General features: G+C 37.0%; 1 protein-coding gene across 1 annotated transcript in view; it reads left to right on the top strand.

The window, feature by feature from the left end:
* MGA (MAX dimerization protein MGA) overlaps nucleotides 1-20,730 on the top strand; it is an 88,735-nt gene that overhangs the window by 67,853 nt on the left and 152 nt on the right. Inside the window, exons 14-23 of the mRNA XM_007460202.1 lie at nucleotides 829-1,455; nucleotides 4,741-5,031; nucleotides 5,213-6,723; nucleotides 9,839-9,969; nucleotides 12,712-12,763; nucleotides 15,132-15,338; nucleotides 16,742-16,853; nucleotides 17,137-17,370; nucleotides 18,485-18,661; nucleotides 19,543-20,729. Coding sequence (XP_007460264.1) covers nucleotides 829-1,455; nucleotides 4,741-5,031; nucleotides 5,213-6,723; nucleotides 9,839-9,969; nucleotides 12,712-12,763; nucleotides 15,132-15,338; nucleotides 16,742-16,853; nucleotides 17,137-17,370; nucleotides 18,485-18,661; nucleotides 19,543-20,729 — 4,529 coding nt within the window. The remainder of the gene's footprint in view (nucleotides 1-828; nucleotides 1,456-4,740; nucleotides 5,032-5,212; nucleotides 6,724-9,838; nucleotides 9,970-12,711; nucleotides 12,764-15,131; nucleotides 15,339-16,741; nucleotides 16,854-17,136; nucleotides 17,371-18,484; nucleotides 18,662-19,542; nucleotide 20,730) is intronic.

Raw genomic sequence — 20,730 nt, 5'->3', positions numbered from 1 at the left:
TGGCGGTACGTGGGCCTCTCACGCTTGTGGCCTCTCCCATTGCAGAGCACAGGCTCCAGACGCGCGGGCTCAGCAGCCATGGCTCACGGGCCCAGCCGCTCCACGGCATGTGGGATCTTCCCAGACCGGGGCATGAACCCACATCCCCTGCATCGGCAGGTGGACTCTCAACCACTGCGCCACCAGGGAAGCCCCCTGCCCTCTTTTAAAAAATGTCTTTATACATTTTAGAAAAATGCAAAGCTTTACTGTCTTGTAAAAGGACAGCAATAAAGAGGTGGAGGTGCTGGCACAGGAGGAAGTGGTGGAAAAAAGTTTTAAAATTAGAATTAGGAATACAGTTTCAACTTCTTACTTTCTTCATCTGTTTTAATTAATTCATTCATTCATTCAGAGAGCACACAGAGAAACAGTTGTATTAAGTTGGAAGCTAGGCAGAAATCCACACCCAGAGAGAAAGGGTATGGGCGTCCTTTCTAATGAGGAGGAGCGCAGTCTCTTCATCTGTTTTAGATGATGAAGTTTTGTGCTGCTGTACGTCTTTTTAGTGTCCTGGCAATTTGATTATATTGCATAACCAAAAGAATTTCAGAAGGAGCACCCAATTTCAATCCCTTTGTTAAAGTTAGAATTTTAAAGGTTTGGTTTGGGTGGAGAGTTGTGTTTGATTTCTGTGGGTGGAAATTGGCATGTGTAATGCAGGTAAGAAATTTCTTAATACCTGTAAGAAATTGACCCAGTGGTGCACAATAATGTTGATAAACACAATCACTACAAGGATAAAATATGAGAACTGAAGATTTTTGACCAGCAAATTTTTATTTGCAGCGGCTCGACCCTCTCCTGGTGGTGTGTTCACACAGTTTGTGATGAGTAAAGTTGGAGCCCTGCAGCAGAAGATACCTGGAGTTAGCACACCCCAACCCCTAACAGGGCCACAGAAGTTCAGTATCAGACCTTCTCCAGTAATGGTCGTCACACCTGTGGTTTCTTCTGAGCCAGTTCAGGTGTGCAGTCCTGTGACTGCTGCTGTCACTACTACCACCCCTCAAGTGTTTTTAGAGAATGTTACTGCTGTGACACCTGTGACTGCTATTTCTGACGTGGGAACTAAGGAAACTACTTATTCTTCTGGTGCCACCACTGCAGGGGTTGTTGAGGTCTCTGAAACTAATACCAGCACCCTTGTAACACCTACCCAGTCTACAGCCACTGTGAACCTTATCAAAACGACTGGGATAACTACCCCTGTGGCTTCAGTTGCTTTTCCTAAGTCTTTGGTAGCATCTCCTCCAACCATAACTCTTCCTGTTGCTTCCACTGCCTCCACCTCCATAGTCGTGGTGACCACAGCTGCATCTTCCTCCATGGTGACCACACCAACTTCATCTCTGAGCTCTGTTCCCATTATACTCTCGGGAATTGATGGGAGTCCACCAGTGAGCCAGAGACCAGGTAAGGCCTAGATGTTACAAGCTGGTTTACTGACAGTTGTTTATATAACTTTGTGGTTTTGATAGGATTATAGATATATCAGGTGTTTCTGCTATAACATGATACATATATTCCTAAAAATCATTACATTCTGTAAAACTGAACACTGAAAATAATAGAGCTTGTGGTAAAGATAGGGTTAGGACAATCACTGAAAATTCATGCAATTTTGTAACCAGAGCGCTAATAAAACCTGTAACTGGTACTTTAGAGATAAACAGCCTTGACAGATGGTTTAATGGGGCTAGAGATTTCTTCAGGAGATTAACGATATTCAAAAACATTAGAATGGAAATGCTGGCTGAAGAATACTGCATATGGGAGTGGAACTCTGAGCCAGTAGAGCAGTGTTAAGGTGGGCACAGGAGGAAGTGCAGCCTGTTGTGTGCTGAGAGCTGGGGGTGCATATCTCTGAGGAGGGAACCATAAGTAGTTGTTCCCTGTTTTGGGGGTGGGAGGGCTGCTGCTTTATATTTTAAAAAGATTGGAGGGCTTCTGCTTCTGCTGCAGCCAAGCTGAGGGCCCTTTCTGTCTCCTCCTTGCTTAAGATTAAAATTCTAGGTCCTCTTTCTTAGTAAAAATCATTTATGAATCAGCCCAACTCCTATATACTACTGACATTATTCTCCTGCTTAATTACTATATGTAAACTGATTGAAATAGAAGTAAGGAGGCATATTTCTTTGTTCTGGACTCTGATATTTTATATGTTAAGTTTATAGTTAAAATGAAATTTTTTCTCTTGTTGGCTTAGTTTAAGTGAATTTGAAATAGGAATAGTTCAACACTTTGGTAATTTTTCTATCTTAATTCAACCAGCTGAAGCAAGTTGTTCTCTTAGTAGACTAAGAGGAATTACTGTGGAAAAGAGTGTAAAAGACTTTGTAGGATTTAAGGGGGAATAAAATAGCCAACAGCAGTTCTGTCTTGGTAACTGATAGTTTTCCTACTAAATATTTTTGTCTTTAGGGGCATGGTCTAAATCCCTCTTGATATTTTAGGAAAGAAGTGATTTATAAATTGAAGTGCTGTTGAAAGGAAAAGTGGATGACAGTATCAAATATGTTGTCTTTTGCTACTTCCTGTAAATAAGCATACCAAAAATGGCTAATATATAATTTCAAAAGTAAGATAGTTGTTGATGAAGCTGTTTTGATTTCCTGTTGAATCTCAAGGTTCATATCTTGTCATATTTTAACTGGTCATGTCTTCTAAATCATGGGTTCTAACCTTTCTTTATATTTTTAATTCTGTCATGAAACTGTAAAACAGTTTACCTTTTGTAGTTCATTGTCTCTCAGATTTCAGTCACTTGGAACATACATTCAGGTATTTGCTCGGATTCCCATTTGTACTATCATACAATTGACATAATATTTTTATTTAAATCCAGTCATTTGTTCACTTAAATGTACTTTTAAAAGGAGCAGTATTACTGTTATTGGAAACCAACATTACTTGCCAAAATAGAGGGTAGCCTCATAAATAAATACACTGAAACAATAATAAAAAGTGTCAAATACTAGCCAGCTACTGTAAGTTCTTAACATGTGGCTTGCTCTTTCTGTTAATGAAGAAAGTTAGAAAATGTTGACATAATATTAAAGACATAATATCAAAGACTGGTAATTTCTTCTGTATTTTAATCAAAAGATTAAAATGCTGACAATGTGATATGGTGTTATTCTATATCCACCTACCACCTAAAAGTGTCTTCTGTAATACTACTTGAGGAAATACTAATGTTAACAGATTTTCTTACCTGCTCTTTTATAAATGGAGCTGACTCAAATCACTGCCAACTTCTAAGGAAGTGTATAATTTTGTTATAGGTTCATAAAGTAGATCTCAACTTTGGGATTTAGACAACTCTGACTTTTTCATTTGACTTTCCTTCTTTTTGTCTTTCCCTTCTTCCCCTCTCACACATATTAATAAATAATCACATATTTAGTGTGTGTATTAAAGGCTGCTTTTGGAGTTATTTGGTTTTGAATCACTCTCTAAAACTTAATGTGAATAGAAATATTCAGGAAATTAAGAATGCTTTAACATGTTTCTTAATTCACATAAGATAGATGAATTTTTTTTAAGTTGCACACTTTTTTTCATAAACAGTTTGGTCTTTGTGTTTTATTTCATTTTCAAAAGTAGTCATGGATCTTCTATATATAATTTGTCATGTAAATCTTAGGAGCTTCACTTTGTTTTAGAAATGTGATATTTTTTTGGGCAGAGTACCTATCTGATAGAATATCACATATTAAAATCTTTGTTTTGTTTGGCTTGTTGATTTTTATATTTAGTGACAAACTGATGAAAATTTTTATTTAATAATGTTTTAAAAAAAGGAGTAATTGGAAATAATAATGTTAAAGAAGTTCAGTAATTTGAATGGTAACGTTAGAACACTTTCATTTATGCTTACTATTACGTTATTCCTACCTCTTTATTCCTGTGACCAAAAACCTAGCTGTAGATTACTCATATTATTTTTTTCCATGTCCTTAGTATTTTCTTCCAAACATTAAAGTGAATCTTTAGGTACTATTAATATTTTGAAATCTCTTTTAATTCACATCTTCTGCATTAAATTTCTGCTTTTTCTGTTTGTTTTAAAACTATCTTTTACCTCTTCCTAACCAGGCTTTATTTCCCTGCTTCTTTGATGTCTCTTAATTTCATTCCATTTTTTGGGGGTATGTATTTTTTTTTCCTTCTGAAAAATAATTTCCACAGATCTTTATGCTTTGCTTATTTATCAGTGAATTTTACAAGCCAAGAAGTTTTTAGTACCTTGTGATTTTTAGTCCTTGACTTTTTCTTACTTGAGTAAGACCTGTGAAACTAAGTCATAAGTCTATTAAGTGTTAACAGCCTGAATTTTTAAGTTGAACAAGAGAATTTTATTTATCTTGAACTTTAATGAGAACCAGGTTAAGAGGCCATGTTTTTCATTAGGCAGAAGTGTTATCTCTTTAAATGCACCTCTTGACAATTGATACTTTCTTTTTTACCAATCTAAATGTAAGGCCCTGCAATGTCCGGTTAATACTTAGGTTTAAAGTAAATTGTTCTCAGCCATAAGACTAGTAAGTAGTGTATCATGGATGGACAGGATTTTACCAACTCTGTAGTTTAAAGTAGAAGTTATTTGTAGCATGGTTAGATCCCATGTCATAATTATTTTTTCCCAAGTATTAAAGGGAAATTCTGACACTATGTTTCCCATTTCCTGTTTTTCAGAAAATGCTCCTCAGATTCCAGTGGCTACTCCACAGGTCTCTCCTAACACAGTGAAACGTGCTGGACCTCGATTGTTGTTGATTCCAGTGCAGCAGGGTTCTCCTACTCTTAGACCTGTCCCAAACACACAACTTCAGGGACATCGGATGGTCTTGCAGCCTGTTAGGAGCCCAAGTGGAATGAACCTGTTCAGGCACCCTAATGGGCAGATTGTCCAGCTCCTCCCTTTGCATCAGCTTCGAGGCTCTAATACCCAGCCCAACTTACAGCCTGTCATGTTTCGGAACCCAGGTATAAAATTAGAGATATTTCTGATAAGTTTCTCTTTTCTTGAATCATTTGGTCATATGGTATGTTAATACACCAGGATTGGTCTTCTTAGTGTCTTGGAATCACCTGTTAGAAAAGAAATGCATACTTTGGAAGTCTTGATTTGGGCAGTGGTGATTTAAAATGTTCTTTTTCTTACCAGGGTCTGTGATGGGAATCCGGTTACCCACTCCTTCCAAACCTTCAGAGACTCCACCATCTTCTGCTTCGTCCTCCTCTTTCTCTGTTATGAATCCTGTAATTCAGGCTGTTGGGTCTTCTCCAGCAATGAATGTTATCACTCAGGCACCATCATTGCTTTCTTCTGGACCTAGTTTTGTGTCTCAGTCTGGTACATTGACTCTGAGGATTTCCCCTCCTGAACCACAAAGCTTTGCAAGCAAAACAGGCTCTGAAACCAAAATAACCTATAGTTCAGGAGGGCAGCCTGTTGGTACAGCCAGTCTTATTCCTCTCCAGTCTGGTAGTTTTGCCTTGTTGCAGCTCCCAGGACAAAAGCCTGTTCCCAGCTCCATTCTTCAGCATGTTGCTTCACTTCAGATGAAAAGAGAATCTCAGAATGCAGACCAGAAAGATGAAACAAGCTTTTTAAAAAGAGAACAGGAAACTAAGAAGGCCCTACAGTCAGGAGGAGAAGCTATAGACCCTGAGGCTAATATAATAAAGCAAAACTCAGGAGCTACTGTCTCAGAAGAAACTCTGAATGATTCCTTGGAAGATGGGGGTGACCATTTAGATGAAGAATCCCTTACAGAAGAAGGTCCTGCAACTGTTAAACCTTCTCAGCATGCCTATAGCACTGGCTCACACACAGGTGAAGACTATAAAAATGTTGATGAAGAGTATGGGATTAGGAATCATAACAGTTCCAAAGAAAAACTGACTGTTCTGGAAGTTAAGACCATTTCTGGAAGAGCCAGTAATATGACAGTCCAAAGTGTGAGTAATGTGCAGCTTAAAAAACTTGATGTGAAAGTGGAACAGCAGAAAGGCTTAGACAATCCAGGGGAAAAATCAAATGAATTTCCAATTATCTCTAAAGAAGAAAGTAAACTTGAATTTTCAGGGAGCAGAGTTGTGGAGCAGCAATCTAATCCAAAGCCAGAGGCCAAGGAGAAGGGATGTGGAGATTCTCTGGAGAAGGACAGCATTAGGGAGAGGTGGAGAAAACACCTAAAGGGCCCTTTGACCCAGAAATGTGTTAGAACTTCACAAGAATGCAAGAAAGAGACAGATGAGCAGTTAATTAAAGAAACAGAAACTTGTCAGGAAAATTCAGATGTGTTTCAACAAGAACACGGCATCTCTGATTTACTTGGAAAAAGTGGAGCTACTGAGAATGCCAGAATTTTAAAAACTGAATGTGATTCTTGGAGTAGGATTTCTAGTCCTGCAGCCTTCTCCATATTTCCTAGGAGAGCTACCAAAGGGAGCAGAGGGGAAGGACATTTTCAAGGTCACTTACTGCTATCAGGAGAACAGATAAAACCAAAGCAAGAGAAGAAGGGTGGGAGAAGCAGTGCTGACTTCACTGTTTTGGATTTGGAAGAGGATGATGAGGAAGATGAGAATGAGAAAACCGATGATTCTATTGATGAGATTGTGGATGTTGTTTCTGACTACCAGAGTGAGGAGGTTGATGATGTAGAAAAGGTGGTGAGCCCATTTTTGTTGTGACTGAAACCTCAAGAATTTAAATGATTCATTAGAGACAGTAGTTTTTCCAGAAGATCACTAAGACATGATACATTGATTTGGATGCCTAGGTTTAGATCATGATTAAATGACTTTGTAGTTTTTGGGCTGTGTCAGTCAGGTAACATTTATTGAGCTTATATTGAGCTTTGAGACTTGTCTGATATTACAGGAAGGCTGACTTAAGCCTTAGGGGGATAGATGCTTGAGAGTCCCTATCAAATTAGGTTTTTTTTTTTTTTCTTAAGAAAAAGTCTGAAACCACTACTCCCATTCAGTCTCAGTTTCTTTGACATTTAGTATGTGAAGTGATTGTAGCTTATCTGGTAGATATATATAAGAAACAGGGAATAGGCAGCCTTAGAACTGGAAGATAATTTATCTATCTGCATTTATAGAGATGTTTTTCTTTTTGGAGAGAAACGAAAAATACTATTTAATTTTTTTCTTTTTTTTTTTTGCAGTACGCGGGCCTCTCACTGTTGTGGCCTCTCCCGTTGCGGAGCACAGGCTCCGGACGCGCAGGCTCAGCGGCCATGGCTCAGGGGCCCAGCCGCTCCGCGGCATGTGGGATCTTCCCGGAATGGGGCACGAACCCGTGTCCCCTGCCTAAAGTTGTTTTTAATCATCTCCTAAAATTAAATAATGTCTAGAATTTGTATTCTGAACTTTGGTCATCTTCCTTTGTAATTTGACCTAATTTATATTTTTATTTTTCTGAAGCCATTTTTTAGGCTTTTATTTAGGGTTGTATTTTCTGAACTAAGTAACCTAAGAGTCAGATATGATATAGGGCAGGAGTTGGGCAAACTTTTTTTGTAAAGGGCCAGATTGTAAATATTTTAGACTTTGCAGGCTAGATGACTTGCTCTTGCAACTACTCAATTGCCGTTGTAGAGTGAAAGCAGCCATAAGCAATAGTAAGTAAATGAGTGTGGCTGTGTTTCAATAAAACTTTATTTACAAAAACAGATGGCAGGCTGTGGTTTGCTGACCCCTGACCTGGGGTCTGATGTAAAACATAAGGAGGTGATAGCCAGCTGCCTGTGGGGTGCCTTGAAATCTAAATTGTGTCCCTCTCTTCAGGAGCAGATAATACAATGATTGTCATGCATGGCAGTTTTAGAATCTCACTTCCTTGAGATTCGTTCATTCTCTGTGTTACCTGGTCCTTCTCTGTTAATGCCTAACTAACTGCCTTACGGAGATAAAATATAGCAAAAAGATTCATATTTTAAACCTCTAAAATGGTTAAATATTCTAACATTCCTATGTTGGTTATTTCTGTACCTCACCTGTCTCATTTATAAAATGAGGATCTAGCTGTACAGTTGGATGATTCTATACGCATTTCCCTCACATTCTATCTATAACCTAATCCTTTTTGAGGACATATATCTGTAGGTAGTTTAGGAGTTAGATTGCAGATCTTCTTGCACTTTTTGCAGGGTCTTTCATTGTAAGTCAGCCTAGGTAAGCATCAGACCAAAAACAGTCCAACTTTATTTTAATTTTAATTAAAAAAATTTTTCCATTATGGTTTATTACAGGGTATTGAATATAGTTCCCTGTGCTGTACAGTAGGACCTTGTTGTTTATCCATTCTGTATATAGTTTGCATCTGCTAATCCCAAACTCCCAATCCATCCCTTCCCCACGCCTCCTCCCCCTTGGCAACCACAGGTCAAAAACAGTCCAGCTTTAAAATCAGTGAAAACTATTGCTATCAGTAGAACTGACTTAATGGAACCTTTAGTGTGTCTTAGTCATACAGCGTGGCATTGCTTGAATTTCCTAATAGTGAATCTGACAGGTACACAGGCCTTTTAAAACTAAGGACATTCACATCTAAATTCTATATTGTATTTATGTGTATGTCTGACACCTATGATAGCTTTATACCTGTGATTAGCATTATATTGGAATAGTGTAAGGAAAGTTGTGAGTAGCCTTTTTAAGTCTTCCCTGATGAAGTTTATTGGATATTATTTATAAAGCCTGCAATTAAAGCCACACAGTACACATTCTTCAGTTTAAATATGCTAAAGCATTTACCTACGTTACTATTCAAACCCTTGGGGTTCTGCTGATTTAGTTTCCTAACGTTAATTTTAATATCCATTGTTTACATTTAATACACATTATTTAGATGATGCTTAAATTGGGGATCATAAATGATGTCTTGCATCATTTATGTCCTTTAGCCTTAGGGAGCCTGTAATTTGGGGGTAAGTAGTTTTTCCAGCAAGTTTAAACATAGAATTAATAAGGTGATTGAGATGCTTCATTTTGAGTTGTGCCTCTCTGGTACAGTACAATTATAGATAACGTATTCTCTGTTTGGTTTCTGGCATAGTAAACACTACTTTTAAAGGTGGACTTAAAAGTATCTGCATATCCCATAATCCATATAGTCTACTGTTATAAATATACAGTGAGTTTCTGTGGTGGGTGCTCAATAAATGCTTACTGATTGACTCATATTTTGGTATAATAAGTACAGCAAGCCTGGGCTTCTTTTGGTATCTGAAATTCTTCAGAAGCTCTCATTCTGTAGGGTTGAGAGACTTAGAAGATTGTCTGGGCTATAATCTATTTCCATATCTGCCTTGAATATGTTTCTGTAGGTATTTAATATGGGATTAACCATGAAGCAGTCTTAAACTAGAATCTGAATTTTTCTTCTTTCTACCTTCTCCCTCACCAAATTCTATTTTACTGCTATTTAATATTAAGATTTATGCAGCTTTAATATATCTGTACCTGAATTTTGTCCACTAGAAATAACACTGAAGCATCAATACAGCCCTTTGGGGACTCTGTCTCTTCAGTCTAATGATGTCTTTTTAATATATATCTGTGATTTATAATGTAGTTCTTGGTAGTTAGCTCTAACCATATGTTGTCTTTATGACAATTCCATTTTATGATTAACAAGTTTAGGATTATCAGTACTCATAGTTTAAGATCAGTGTTTGGCACTGGTTGGCTTTATAAGGGGAGCATTCAGTTGAAAAGTTTAGGTGTGCTTGCTTCCCAATACTTTATTTACTGTTGAAATGCTGTATTTCAGAATAACTGTGTAGAATACATTGAGGATGATGAAGAGCAGGTGGACATTGAGACTGTAGAAGAGCTCCCGGAGGAAGTTAATGTTGTCCACATGAAGACCACAGCTGCCCATACACAGACTTTCAAACAGCTGTAAGTCTTACTTCTCTTTGGATGGTTGTTTTTTGTTGTTGTAATTTTATGACCATAAGCAAAACTAAATGATCTATTCAGGAGTTCTGGGTAACTGACATGGTTCCTTTATTTCTCTAGCTTTTTTCTTAGTAGTAGATGAGGAGAGGAGCTGTAATTCAGAGGTAATTAACTTGCCTTGTTATTGCTAGGAGGCAAGTATATAAGTGTGAATAACATATGCTTTTGGAGCCTGATACATTGGTATTAAAATACTGCTTTTGCTAGTTTGTGGCTGTTTAATCTTGGGCAAGTCTGTAATCTCTCTGAATCTTAGATTCTTTACCTATGGAATGAAGAAAATGCCCCCATTTCAAGTATTAAATGAGATAATGTATGAGATAACTAACATAACTGATACAAGTGGACTGTTCAACAAAGGTTAGTTCTTTGAAGAATATGGCATTAAATTCTAAATTTGGTTACTTTGCTAGCTGAATAGGTCATTACAGTTAGAAAAATGTTCATAGCTGTTCAGCTGATGAGGTGAAAATACAGAGAGCATGATGCCTTAGAAAAAAATGTTCTGAGTAAGCCTTGTATTGATTAGGAACTAAGGTGTGAGAGAAAGAAGGGAAAGAAGGTAAGAGTTGTTTTTTTGTGCCAGACATTGTGCTTTTCAACCTGTTATGTCATCAGCTACCTGAAGTAGCAATGAGTTAAGAAAGAGTAATTCTTCTTTCCTAGTGAGAAAGTCTAAGGAGGGCTGTAGGTAGTATTTTTCTTCACTCCAGGGCTATTTCCAGGAAGGTACTTCAATTGCCTACTGGTTAAGACTGAAAGAATTTAAATCTCTTAAAAACTTAATTAGACTTAAGTTCAGCAGTATTGCAGGATGTAAGTTCAGTATACTAAAATCGAGTTCCTAAGCAATAGCAACAAGCAAAAAAAAGTAATTAAAAATATGAAAAAGCTGTTTGGGATTATTAACACAAGTTGTGCAAGACTTTTATAAAATGTTATTGAAAGACATTGAAGAAAAATTCAATAGGGACTTCCCTGGTGGCGCAGTGGTTAAGAATCCACCTGCCAATGCAGGGGACACAGGTTCAGTCCCTCTTCCGGGAAGATCCCACATGCTATGGGGCAACTAAGCCCCTGCGCCGCAACTACTGAAGCCCGTGCGCCTAGAGCCTGTGCTTCACAATAAGAGAAGCCACTGCAACGAAGAGTAGCCTCCACTCACTGCAACTAGAGAAAGCCTGTGCGCAGCAACGAAGACCCAACACAGCAATCAATCAATCAATCAACCAATAAAGAAATAAAATTTATTTAAAAAAAAAAGAATTCAGTAAACAGAGAGATACCATCTGAATGGACTGGAATAATAAAGGGCCAAGAATAACCAACACATAACTGTAAAGGAGCAGATTGTTAAAATTTTAAAAATTTCTGTCAGTGAAAAGGCAATTTCAGACTGTAAGGAAAATATTTGCAATATGTGTTTGACAGAAGATTAGTATCAAGCATATAAAATAATTCTTACAAGTCAGTAAGAAAAAGATCCAGTAGAAAAGTAAGTAACGGATATCATGGGCAATTCACAAAAGACTGCCAGTAAACATGCAAATTTGTTCTACCTCACAAGTAATTAGAGAAATGCAAAAAAAATTTTTTTTAAGATTTTTTTTGATGTGGGCCATTTTTAAAGTCTTCATTGAGTTTGTTACAACATTGCTTCTGTTTTATGTTTTGGTTTTTTGGCCCCGAGGCATGTGGGATCTTAGCTCCCCGACCAGGGATCGAACCTCCATCCCTGGCATTGGAAGGCAAAGTGGGAAATGCAGATTAAACCACAGTGACTTTACCAATTTATACCCATAAGATTGGTATAAATCGAGATTTCTGATAGTACTGTTGTCTAGGTGTGGAGCAATGGGAACATATTGCAGGTGGGAGTGTAAGTTATAACCACTTTGGAGAGCAGTATGACATGACTGCAGTTGAAGATGTGCATGCATTTCTTCCATCCAGCAGTTCCACTCCTAGGTATACATCCTAGAAAGGCTCACACACATGTACAAGGGGTCATGTCTGGGATTGTCCATTGCAGCCATTGTGAAAATTTGCCATTGTGAAAATTTGGATACAACCTAAATAACTACTAACATTCTAAAACAAATTTTGGAAAATTCAACAGTTTGTAATACTATATAGCAGTTAAAATGATTGAACTAGATGTATCAACATATCTCACATGCAGTGCTGAATGAGACAAATCAGTTGAAGAAAGATACACTACATGTAAGTTTAAAATGCTACATAATACCTTCTGTTTAGGGATGAATCAGCACATTCCTAGGAGAGTAAAACTGTAAAGATGTGTATAGTAAACTCAGTTTGCGAGCATTTACTTATGAGAAGGAAGGAAGATGATGAATGTGCCTATATTTTGGTGTTTTATTTCTCAAGCTTAGTGACAGATACCTGGATGTTGATTATGTATTTTGTTTGTACAGTTTTATATGTTTGAAATATTTCACAATTAAAAAAAAGTAATTTGCAGTTTTAGGGTCTATTTGGACACTTTTATTTGAGAAAAAAGCATATTGTTGAATAAATCATATTGCCACATATTGGACCATGGGGAAAAGAAGCTGCTTACGATTTAGACAATTTGGGATGGTTTGGTTTAATATAGCTATGAATAGGTATTAACTTACTGAATTTCAATAAGAATTGGAAAATATTGTCTTCATCTAGGTGCCGTACGCATATCACTACAGATGAGAAAGCTGCTGAAAAGAGTCGAAAGGTATTTACAGTATGTTTAATGATAATTACTCATTTAATAAAATTGATAACATTTGTCCTTAGGGTTAAAACAACATTAGCTGTATTAGCTATAACTTTTTTCAGGGCCATTTTTACCAGTGAGTTAATATAATTAGCTGTTTTCCCCTTAATGAAATTATAGTATTAATGCTTTTTTTTCCCTTCTCAGTTGTCTACTGCCCTCCACCCCCAGTTGATAGAATAATTTAGAGGAATTAAAATGGGTATGGAGTTTATGAAAACTGATGTGCTTATTAGAAAACTAATCCTATAATGTAATGATATGATGTGAAACAGGCTAGCATTCTTTCTTATTTAGGCTCCTGATTTTTCTGGTGATCTAAAAAATTAGTTATTATCTAAAGTAATGGCTAGCAGTTCAGGGAGCCATGAAATTATAAACGTTCTTTGATTTTCTTAAGGTACTCAGTGTAGGATATCAGTACCATAATTAAGGAAGGTTTTCTCTTTATCCTAACTAACACTAAGAATGGAAGAGAGTGCAGTTGTTTAACCATTTTCCACTTGTTATTCTGTCTTCTTAATTTAAGAGATAAAAATGATGAGATTGGGTTGAGATGGAGGGTGGTATTCAGGTCCTTTGAAAAACTACTGGGTGATTAGTTTGAGTTTGGTTTGATTTGGGGGAGCATATGATACATGTTTGCAGGGCCATAATTATTTTGAATATATCACAATTTTTATTTTTTCATTGGACATCCTAAAACATTTTTGAGATGTAAGAATTTTCACAATAGCTATTTACACAGTCCATTGTTTTGTACCATTATTATTACATGCAAATTATTTTTAGTGTATTGGTGTATTTAAACTTAGTATTAATTTTATTTCTATCTGGTTGTATCTTTGATTTTCCCACACTGTACTAATGTACATGTTTTTAACTTTAGAAAGACAATGATTTTGTAGAAGAGTTTGGGGGTACTTTCATACCCCATGATATGGTACCACTGTTACTATGATAAAGGTAAACAGTGTCAAGAAAATAAAGGCAATTAGAAACATCAAGGTTGGGGGGGACACACATACACAAAACCAAGAAACTGTAAAAGACAGGAAATGTAATTATTACTCACTTGGTATGATTAATATTCATATTGTCATAATAGGTTGGTCACTGTTGATGATTTTTTAAAACTTTTATAATCCATGAATAAAGTATGTAAGACTTAATTTTCAGTCTTGAAAAATGAGTAAGTACAAATGACAAGTTGGGAGGTAAAAGAGGGAAGAAGAAATGACGGGAAGGATATGAGTACTGATATCCTCATTTTACAAAGAGACACTATTGTTGATGAAATGAGAAACGGAGATAGAATTATATTCAAGTTGCAAAGGGATCAAGAGAGAACTAAAATTAATGATATATCTGTATTAGGAAGATGGATGGTGAGATGCAAAAGAGTGGTGAGCTAAATCCTTTTCTGCATAGCAGGAAGTAAATAGGTTGTATTGAAAAATGAAAAGAATAAGCGTATGTTACTGTTTTTAACTTAGGATATATATAGACTTAAGAACCAGAAAAAGCCACTAAAAGAATCAAAAAGTGGTTGTTTCTGAGGATCCAGTTGTAGGTGCAAGAAACAGTTGCTTTTCATTATAAGATCTTTACATATTTATATTTTAAATCCTGTATGCATCTTTTACTTCTTTATAGTAAATAACTTTAAAAATGGAAGTAGAATAAATAAGAGAGAAAGGAAGCCTAAGGCATCCTGAGGTCAAGAAAGACTTTCCTAAAAAATGCAAAGTCTGAGTTTTAAATGTTAAGTTATGAAAGGGGGGTGGAAGGGGTTAGGTGCAGGCAACAGCCTGTGTAATGGCATGGAGGTGTGGGATTGTAGTGTATTTAGGAAACTTCTAGCACTTTGAAATGGTTGGAGAGAACAGTGATTTAGGAAAAGAGGCAGTTGACCCTTTCCCAAATTGTAAAGGGTCTTACAGTGTTTACCAAAAAAATTTTCAACTCGTTTTCCACTAATTGAGATCTTGTTAAAGTTTACCATATAATTTGTGTCATGGAAAACAAGTTTTAATAATAAATTATACAGATGAGCTTTTTTGTAGATCCCCTCTCTCAAATTCTCCCTCATTTGAGAACTACTGTAATTTGAGCTGAGAAGTGATATCACATTCGCATGTATTAGAATTTACACTGTTGATTTGGAGGAAGGATAGACTGGTAGTAAGTTGACCAATTGAGAGGCTGTTATGATACTCCAGGCAGAAGATGGTGGGTGTCTGATATAGAGCAGTGCCATTTGGGGTGCAGGAAGAGGGCAGGTACATGTGAAAGATACTTAGGTGGTGATCTTTTGTTTGGACAGGCTACACCAGTTCCTCTAAAACTAAAACCTGATTACTGGAGTGAAAAACTACAGAAAGAAGCAGAGGCTTTTGCTTATTATCGCCGGACACACACTGCCAATGAGCGGCGCCGCCGTGGTGAAATGAGGGATCTCTTTGAGAAATTGAAGATCACGTTGGGGTTACTTCATTCTTCCAAGGTTTCCAAAAGTCTCATTCTTACTAGGGTAAGTGTTATGTGTAAATGACAGACAAGTAAGAGCTTGACTGAAAGAATCTTCTAGAGATATTTATGAGAAAGAGAATGAAGAAGATTGAAATAGAGCTTGTGTTTAACATTTGAAGGTGGACTAATGAATGTCCAATAAATCCCTTAAGAAGAAAAGTCCTTATGCTGAGTCAAAGTAGCTTTTCATTGAAAGTCAGATTCTTAACCAGCAGAGTCATTATCCTTCCTTCAAAAAAAGTTAGAAACTCTGGTAAACTCTGTTTACTATGACTTCTTTACACTGGTGTTTTCCGTAGCACTTAGAAAAGTTTATCACAGTGAAAGGTACAACACAACTGCTATTTTGACATACTTAACAGTTGACAGTCACTTTAAAGGAAACTGTAGTATTCAAGCTAGCAGAAGTTTTAATTTTGCATGTAGAATATCTAAGGTAATTTTGTTTAAATTGCTTATAAGTAGAAGTTGGAAGAGTAAAAGGCAAGCAGTCATATCCCTCTAGAACAAGGTTATTTCAACCAGATTTTGCTTAGATTAGGAGTTGATTTTTTTTTTTTTTTTTTTTTTGCCATATGTGGGCCTCTCACTGTTGTGGCCTCTCCCATGTGGAGCAAAGGCTCCGGATGTGCAGGCTCAGCGGCCATGGCTCACAGGCCCAGCCGCTCTGCGGCATGTGGGATATTCCCGGACCAGGGCACAAATCCGTGTCCCCTGCATCGGCAGGCAGACTCTCAACAACTGCGCCACCAGGGAAGCCCCTAGGAGTTGATTTTAAAGTTGATTATTAAGATCTAAGCAGAGTAAAATGTTTTGTTTCTCCTTGCAGCAGTGGAAATACCTGTTAACCACTCAGTGGTGCTCTTTGTAAATAATCACTTTCCCTAGAAGTATAAGACAGAAAAATCTCCTGAAGTTTAACAAAAAATAAATTCTGAAACATTAAAAATTGTTTTTTGTTTTTTTTTTTACTTCTATACTTTATTTTTTTAAAAATTTTTATTGGAGTTTAGTTGATTTACAACGTTGTGTTAGTTTCAGGTGTACAGCAAAGTGAATCTGTTATACAGATGCATATATCCACTCTTTTTTAGATTCTTTTCCCATAGAGGCCATTACAGAGTATTGAGTAGAGTTCCCTGTGCTATATATAGTATGTCCTTTTTAGTTATCTATTTTATATATAGTAGTATGTTTATGTCAATCCCAGTCTCGCAACTCATCCCTCCTCCTGTTTCCCCCCGGTAATCATAACTTTGTAAAACATTAACAGTTGTTTTAAATGGCATTATAGTTCTCTAAAATATTAGATAAAAATTTTTTAATTTAAGAAATTATGTAGCCCCCACCTGTTTTTCGGAAAAAACAAACTGATGGACGTGATATTACTATTTCTTGTTGTAGGCATTCAGCGAAATTCAAGGACTAACAGATCAGGCAGACAAGTTGATAGGACAGAAAAATCTCCTGACTCGCAAACGGAATATTTTGATACGGAAAGTATCATCTCTTTCAGGTGAGATAAGTGAATGATCTCTGATAAAGAGTATAAATATAGCTTTAGTGAGGAAAATCCTTAGTAGATCTTTCAGATACTACTTAGTTTGAGGCTTGGTTCCCAGAGTTAACATCAGAATTATCGTTTGACTGGGTGGGACATTTCTTCTGGATTATAATTACTCTTGCCTTCCATAGTTTAGGGGAATATAGTTAAATCAACTGGATTTCAGTTGACTCTGCTTCTCTTTATTATGTGGGGTCTTATAGAGAGTAACAGTTTATTCCCTATCAACCTATAGGTAAGACAGAAGAAGTGGTCCTGAAGAAGCTAGAGTATATTTATGCAAAACAACAAGCATTAGAGGCACAAAAAAGAAAAAAGAAGATGGGATCAGATGAGTTTGATGTGTCTCCCAGAACTAGCAAACAGCAGGAAGGATCTTCTGCATCATCTGTAGATCTCGGACAGATGTTTATAAATAACAGGAAGGGGAAACCTTTGATTCTTTCCAGAAAAAAAGACCAGGCCACAGGTAGGAGAGACATTCTTTGCTTTCTTTAATGTAGATGAACATTAGTTTAGTTTAGAGAACTGAATGTCTTCTCTTGGCCATAATTTTAGTTTTAATTAAATGAAATGTATTAAAAGTAGAATATTAACTACATTAGATTTCAGTTTCTAGCTTTACACACTCAGGCAAATCCTAGTAAGTTATCAGTCATGGTAACATATAAGACCTACTTCCGATAGCAGTCTTCAGACAAGTATTTTTCTTCTAGTGTTTCAGTATTTTTTTTAAGCTGCCATCTTTTCAGACTTTATAAATGAACTCTTGATTTCCCTGCAGTTCTGCTCATGAGTTGAGGAAGTTTGGATCTAGATGAGACAAATAAATTGGAAATTTTTTTTAAAGTTTATTTTTGTTAATCAGGCTCTACTTTTCATCAGATTGCAATCTGTCAATGAATTGCTATTAAGGAACAAAGTAAATTGGTTTTGATTTTTTTATTCTTTCCTATCTTGATTTTGGAAGTGAGGCTATATTGATTTTACTTACATTACTTGTTTATATCCTTTGAGAATGGTATATCCTTTTTTACTCTTTGGATAGCACAGTGTATGAACCAAGGAAATCTGGTTTATTATATCAACTAAGAAAGTAGTGATAGATACTAAAATATGAGTTAGTTTTAACATTGCACATTTAAATGATGTTATTGCTAAGAAAGAATTTTAATGATCATTTAGTCCAGTCACCTCATTTTACAGGTGGAAAAACTGAGGTCTAAAAACTTGAAGTAATTTCTTAGCTGTATATAGGAAAGCAAACCTAGGAATAAAATTGTGTGTGCCTTCATCCTGATTCACCATCAAGACCATCAGAAGCATTCCATTGAAAAAGTGGTTCTATGGCTCTGTTCCTCAACAATAAGAAATTCTGTCCCTTAAGAGAATCACTGGACAGGTACTGAAAAATGGTTCAAAAAGTAAATTGCAAGTTGAGGTTCCCTAACTAAATTTGAATTTTATTTCTTGCTTTTTAAGACAAGGTGTGGTTTTTAGGGATGTCTCTTACACTCTTAGGCAATTCACTAGCATTAATTGAAGATCTTTTATCCTTAACTAATTTCTGCTCTTCCTTACAGAAAATACCTCACCCTCTAACACTCCACACACCTCTGCCAACATTGTGATGACTCCACAGGGGCAGTTGCTCACTTTAAAAGGTCCCTTATTCTCAGGACCAGTGGTTACTGTTTCTCCTGCTCTCCTAGAAGCAGATCTGAAACCTCAAGTTGCCAGCAGTGCTGTGGCTCAGTCAGGTATGTCATAAGTGTTGTCTTTCATGGGTAGTGAAAAAGAGTTATCCCTGGTATCTCAAAGTGACAGAGAAAGCCTTTGAATGTGTTCTGTAATGATAAAGAGCTATTGTATTCGAGTTTGCCTTTGTAAGAAGATTCTCTTTTTAGAATATGTTTTGCCCTATCTGTGGTATTGAATGGTCTTTTTTATCTGGGAATGGGAACTAATTTGCGATCTCTTCTAATTTCTGAGTAGGAAAAGAATTGAAAAGATGTGAAAGTAAAAGGAGGTTGAGGAGTCATTGTTCTAGTTTTTGGTGTTAATAAATATTTATCAATTTTGTGTTGTACTCAGAGATGGTACACTCCTACATTACCAGCCTGATACAGTTTCAGCACCCTCCCTTTTGGGGATAAGGAGTTGAGGTGAAAAGGAAATTTCACTTTGACGAAATTTTAGGTTTTAGGAACCTGAATTTCTATTAAGGTAAAAGGGTATCCTTACCAGTACCAATACTGCTAAACCCAGTGTGGAGGAGTCATCCTTTCTTACAGTGCTGCCTCTAGGGCTTCATCTTTGCCTCAGAGTAGCAGTTAATTGGACGAACAGAATCAAGGTGCATGTCTGCCTCAGGATAAAAAAATAAACTTGGGGAGCATTTCTATAAAAATAATTAAACAGAACATTTATTAATGATGGAATATCAAAGTGTCTTTTAGTTAGATTTTACCTATTTTCTTGTTAGGCTAAGTCCGTAATTTGAAAAACTGGTATTTCCTTTCATCTTCTTGATAAAAGTAGACTGGTGAAATTTTAACTACAACTCCCATGAGATGGTCATTGGGTATGAATGAGAGTACTTACTACTGTAGATATAAATGAGTTTTTTTTTTCCCCCCAGAAAACGACGACTTATTTATGATGCCAAGAATTGTTAATGTGACATCATTGGCCACGGAGGGAGGTTTGGTAGATATGGGTGGCAGCAAATACCCTCATGAAGTTCCTGATGGCAAGCTGCCCGACCACCTGAAAAACACTGTCAGGAATGAAGATAACTCCTGTGAAGATTTGGGTAGAATCTCTTCCAGAGGCAACCACAGAGATGTCAGAATGGCACTGGGTACAACACAGGTTTATCTGTCAAATAAAGATTCTGGTTTTCCACAAATAGTTGATGTTTCCAGTATGCAAGAAGCACAGGAGTTCTTACCCAAAAAGATTTCCAGTGATATGAGAGGAATTCAGCATAAATGGAAAGAGAGTGAATCAAGACGGGAGAGATTGAAGACAAAAGAGTCTCCATTTCATAAATTAAAGATGAAAGATCTCAAAGACTCAAGCATAGAGATGGAATTGAGAAAGGTAGCATCAGCTATAGAGGACGCAGCACTGGATCCCAGCGAACTGCTAACTAATATGGAAGATGAGGATGATACTGATGAGACACTGACATCTCTGCTCAATGAGATTGCCTTTCTTAATCAGCAGTTAAATGATGACTCTGTTAACCTGGCTGAACTGCCCAGCTCTATGGATACAGAGTTCCCAGGGGATGCTCGACAGGCTTTTATCAGTAAGCTTCCTCCTGGGAACAGAGCAACTTTCCAGGTTGGCCACTTGGGAACTGGTTTGAAAGAATTGCCTGATGTTCAAGGGGAGAGTGACTCTGTCAGCCCGCTCCTCTTGCACTTGGAAGATGATGACTTTTCTGAGAATGAAAAACAACTTGCAGAACCAGCCTCTGAGCCAGATGTCCTTAAGATTGTTATTGACTCTGAGATAAAGGATTCCCTTGTTTCCCACAGGAAAGCTGGTGATGAAGGGAAGAGTACTTCTGGCATCCCTGCAGAGCCTGAAAGTGTGTCTTCACCCCCCATCCTACACATGAAGGCTGGCCTAGAAAACAGCAGCACAGATACTTTGTGGAGGCCGATGCCAAAATTGGCACCTCTAGGTTTAAAAGTAGCTAATCCTTCCAGTGATGCAGATGGTCAGAGTCTCAAGGTGATGCCTTGTTTGGCACCTGTAGCTGCCAAAGCTGGGTCAGTTGGACACAAAATGAACTTAACAGGGAATGACCAGGAAT

Source organism: Lipotes vexillifer, unplaced genomic scaffold (genome assembly GCF_000442215.2).
Source record: "Lipotes vexillifer unplaced genomic scaffold, Lipotes_vexillifer_v1.1 scaffold408, whole genome shotgun sequence".
Classification (NCBI taxonomy): domain Eukaryota; kingdom Metazoa; phylum Chordata; class Mammalia; order Artiodactyla; family Lipotidae; genus Lipotes; species Lipotes vexillifer.
This window is presented reverse-complemented; position numbering and strand designations above follow the sequence as displayed.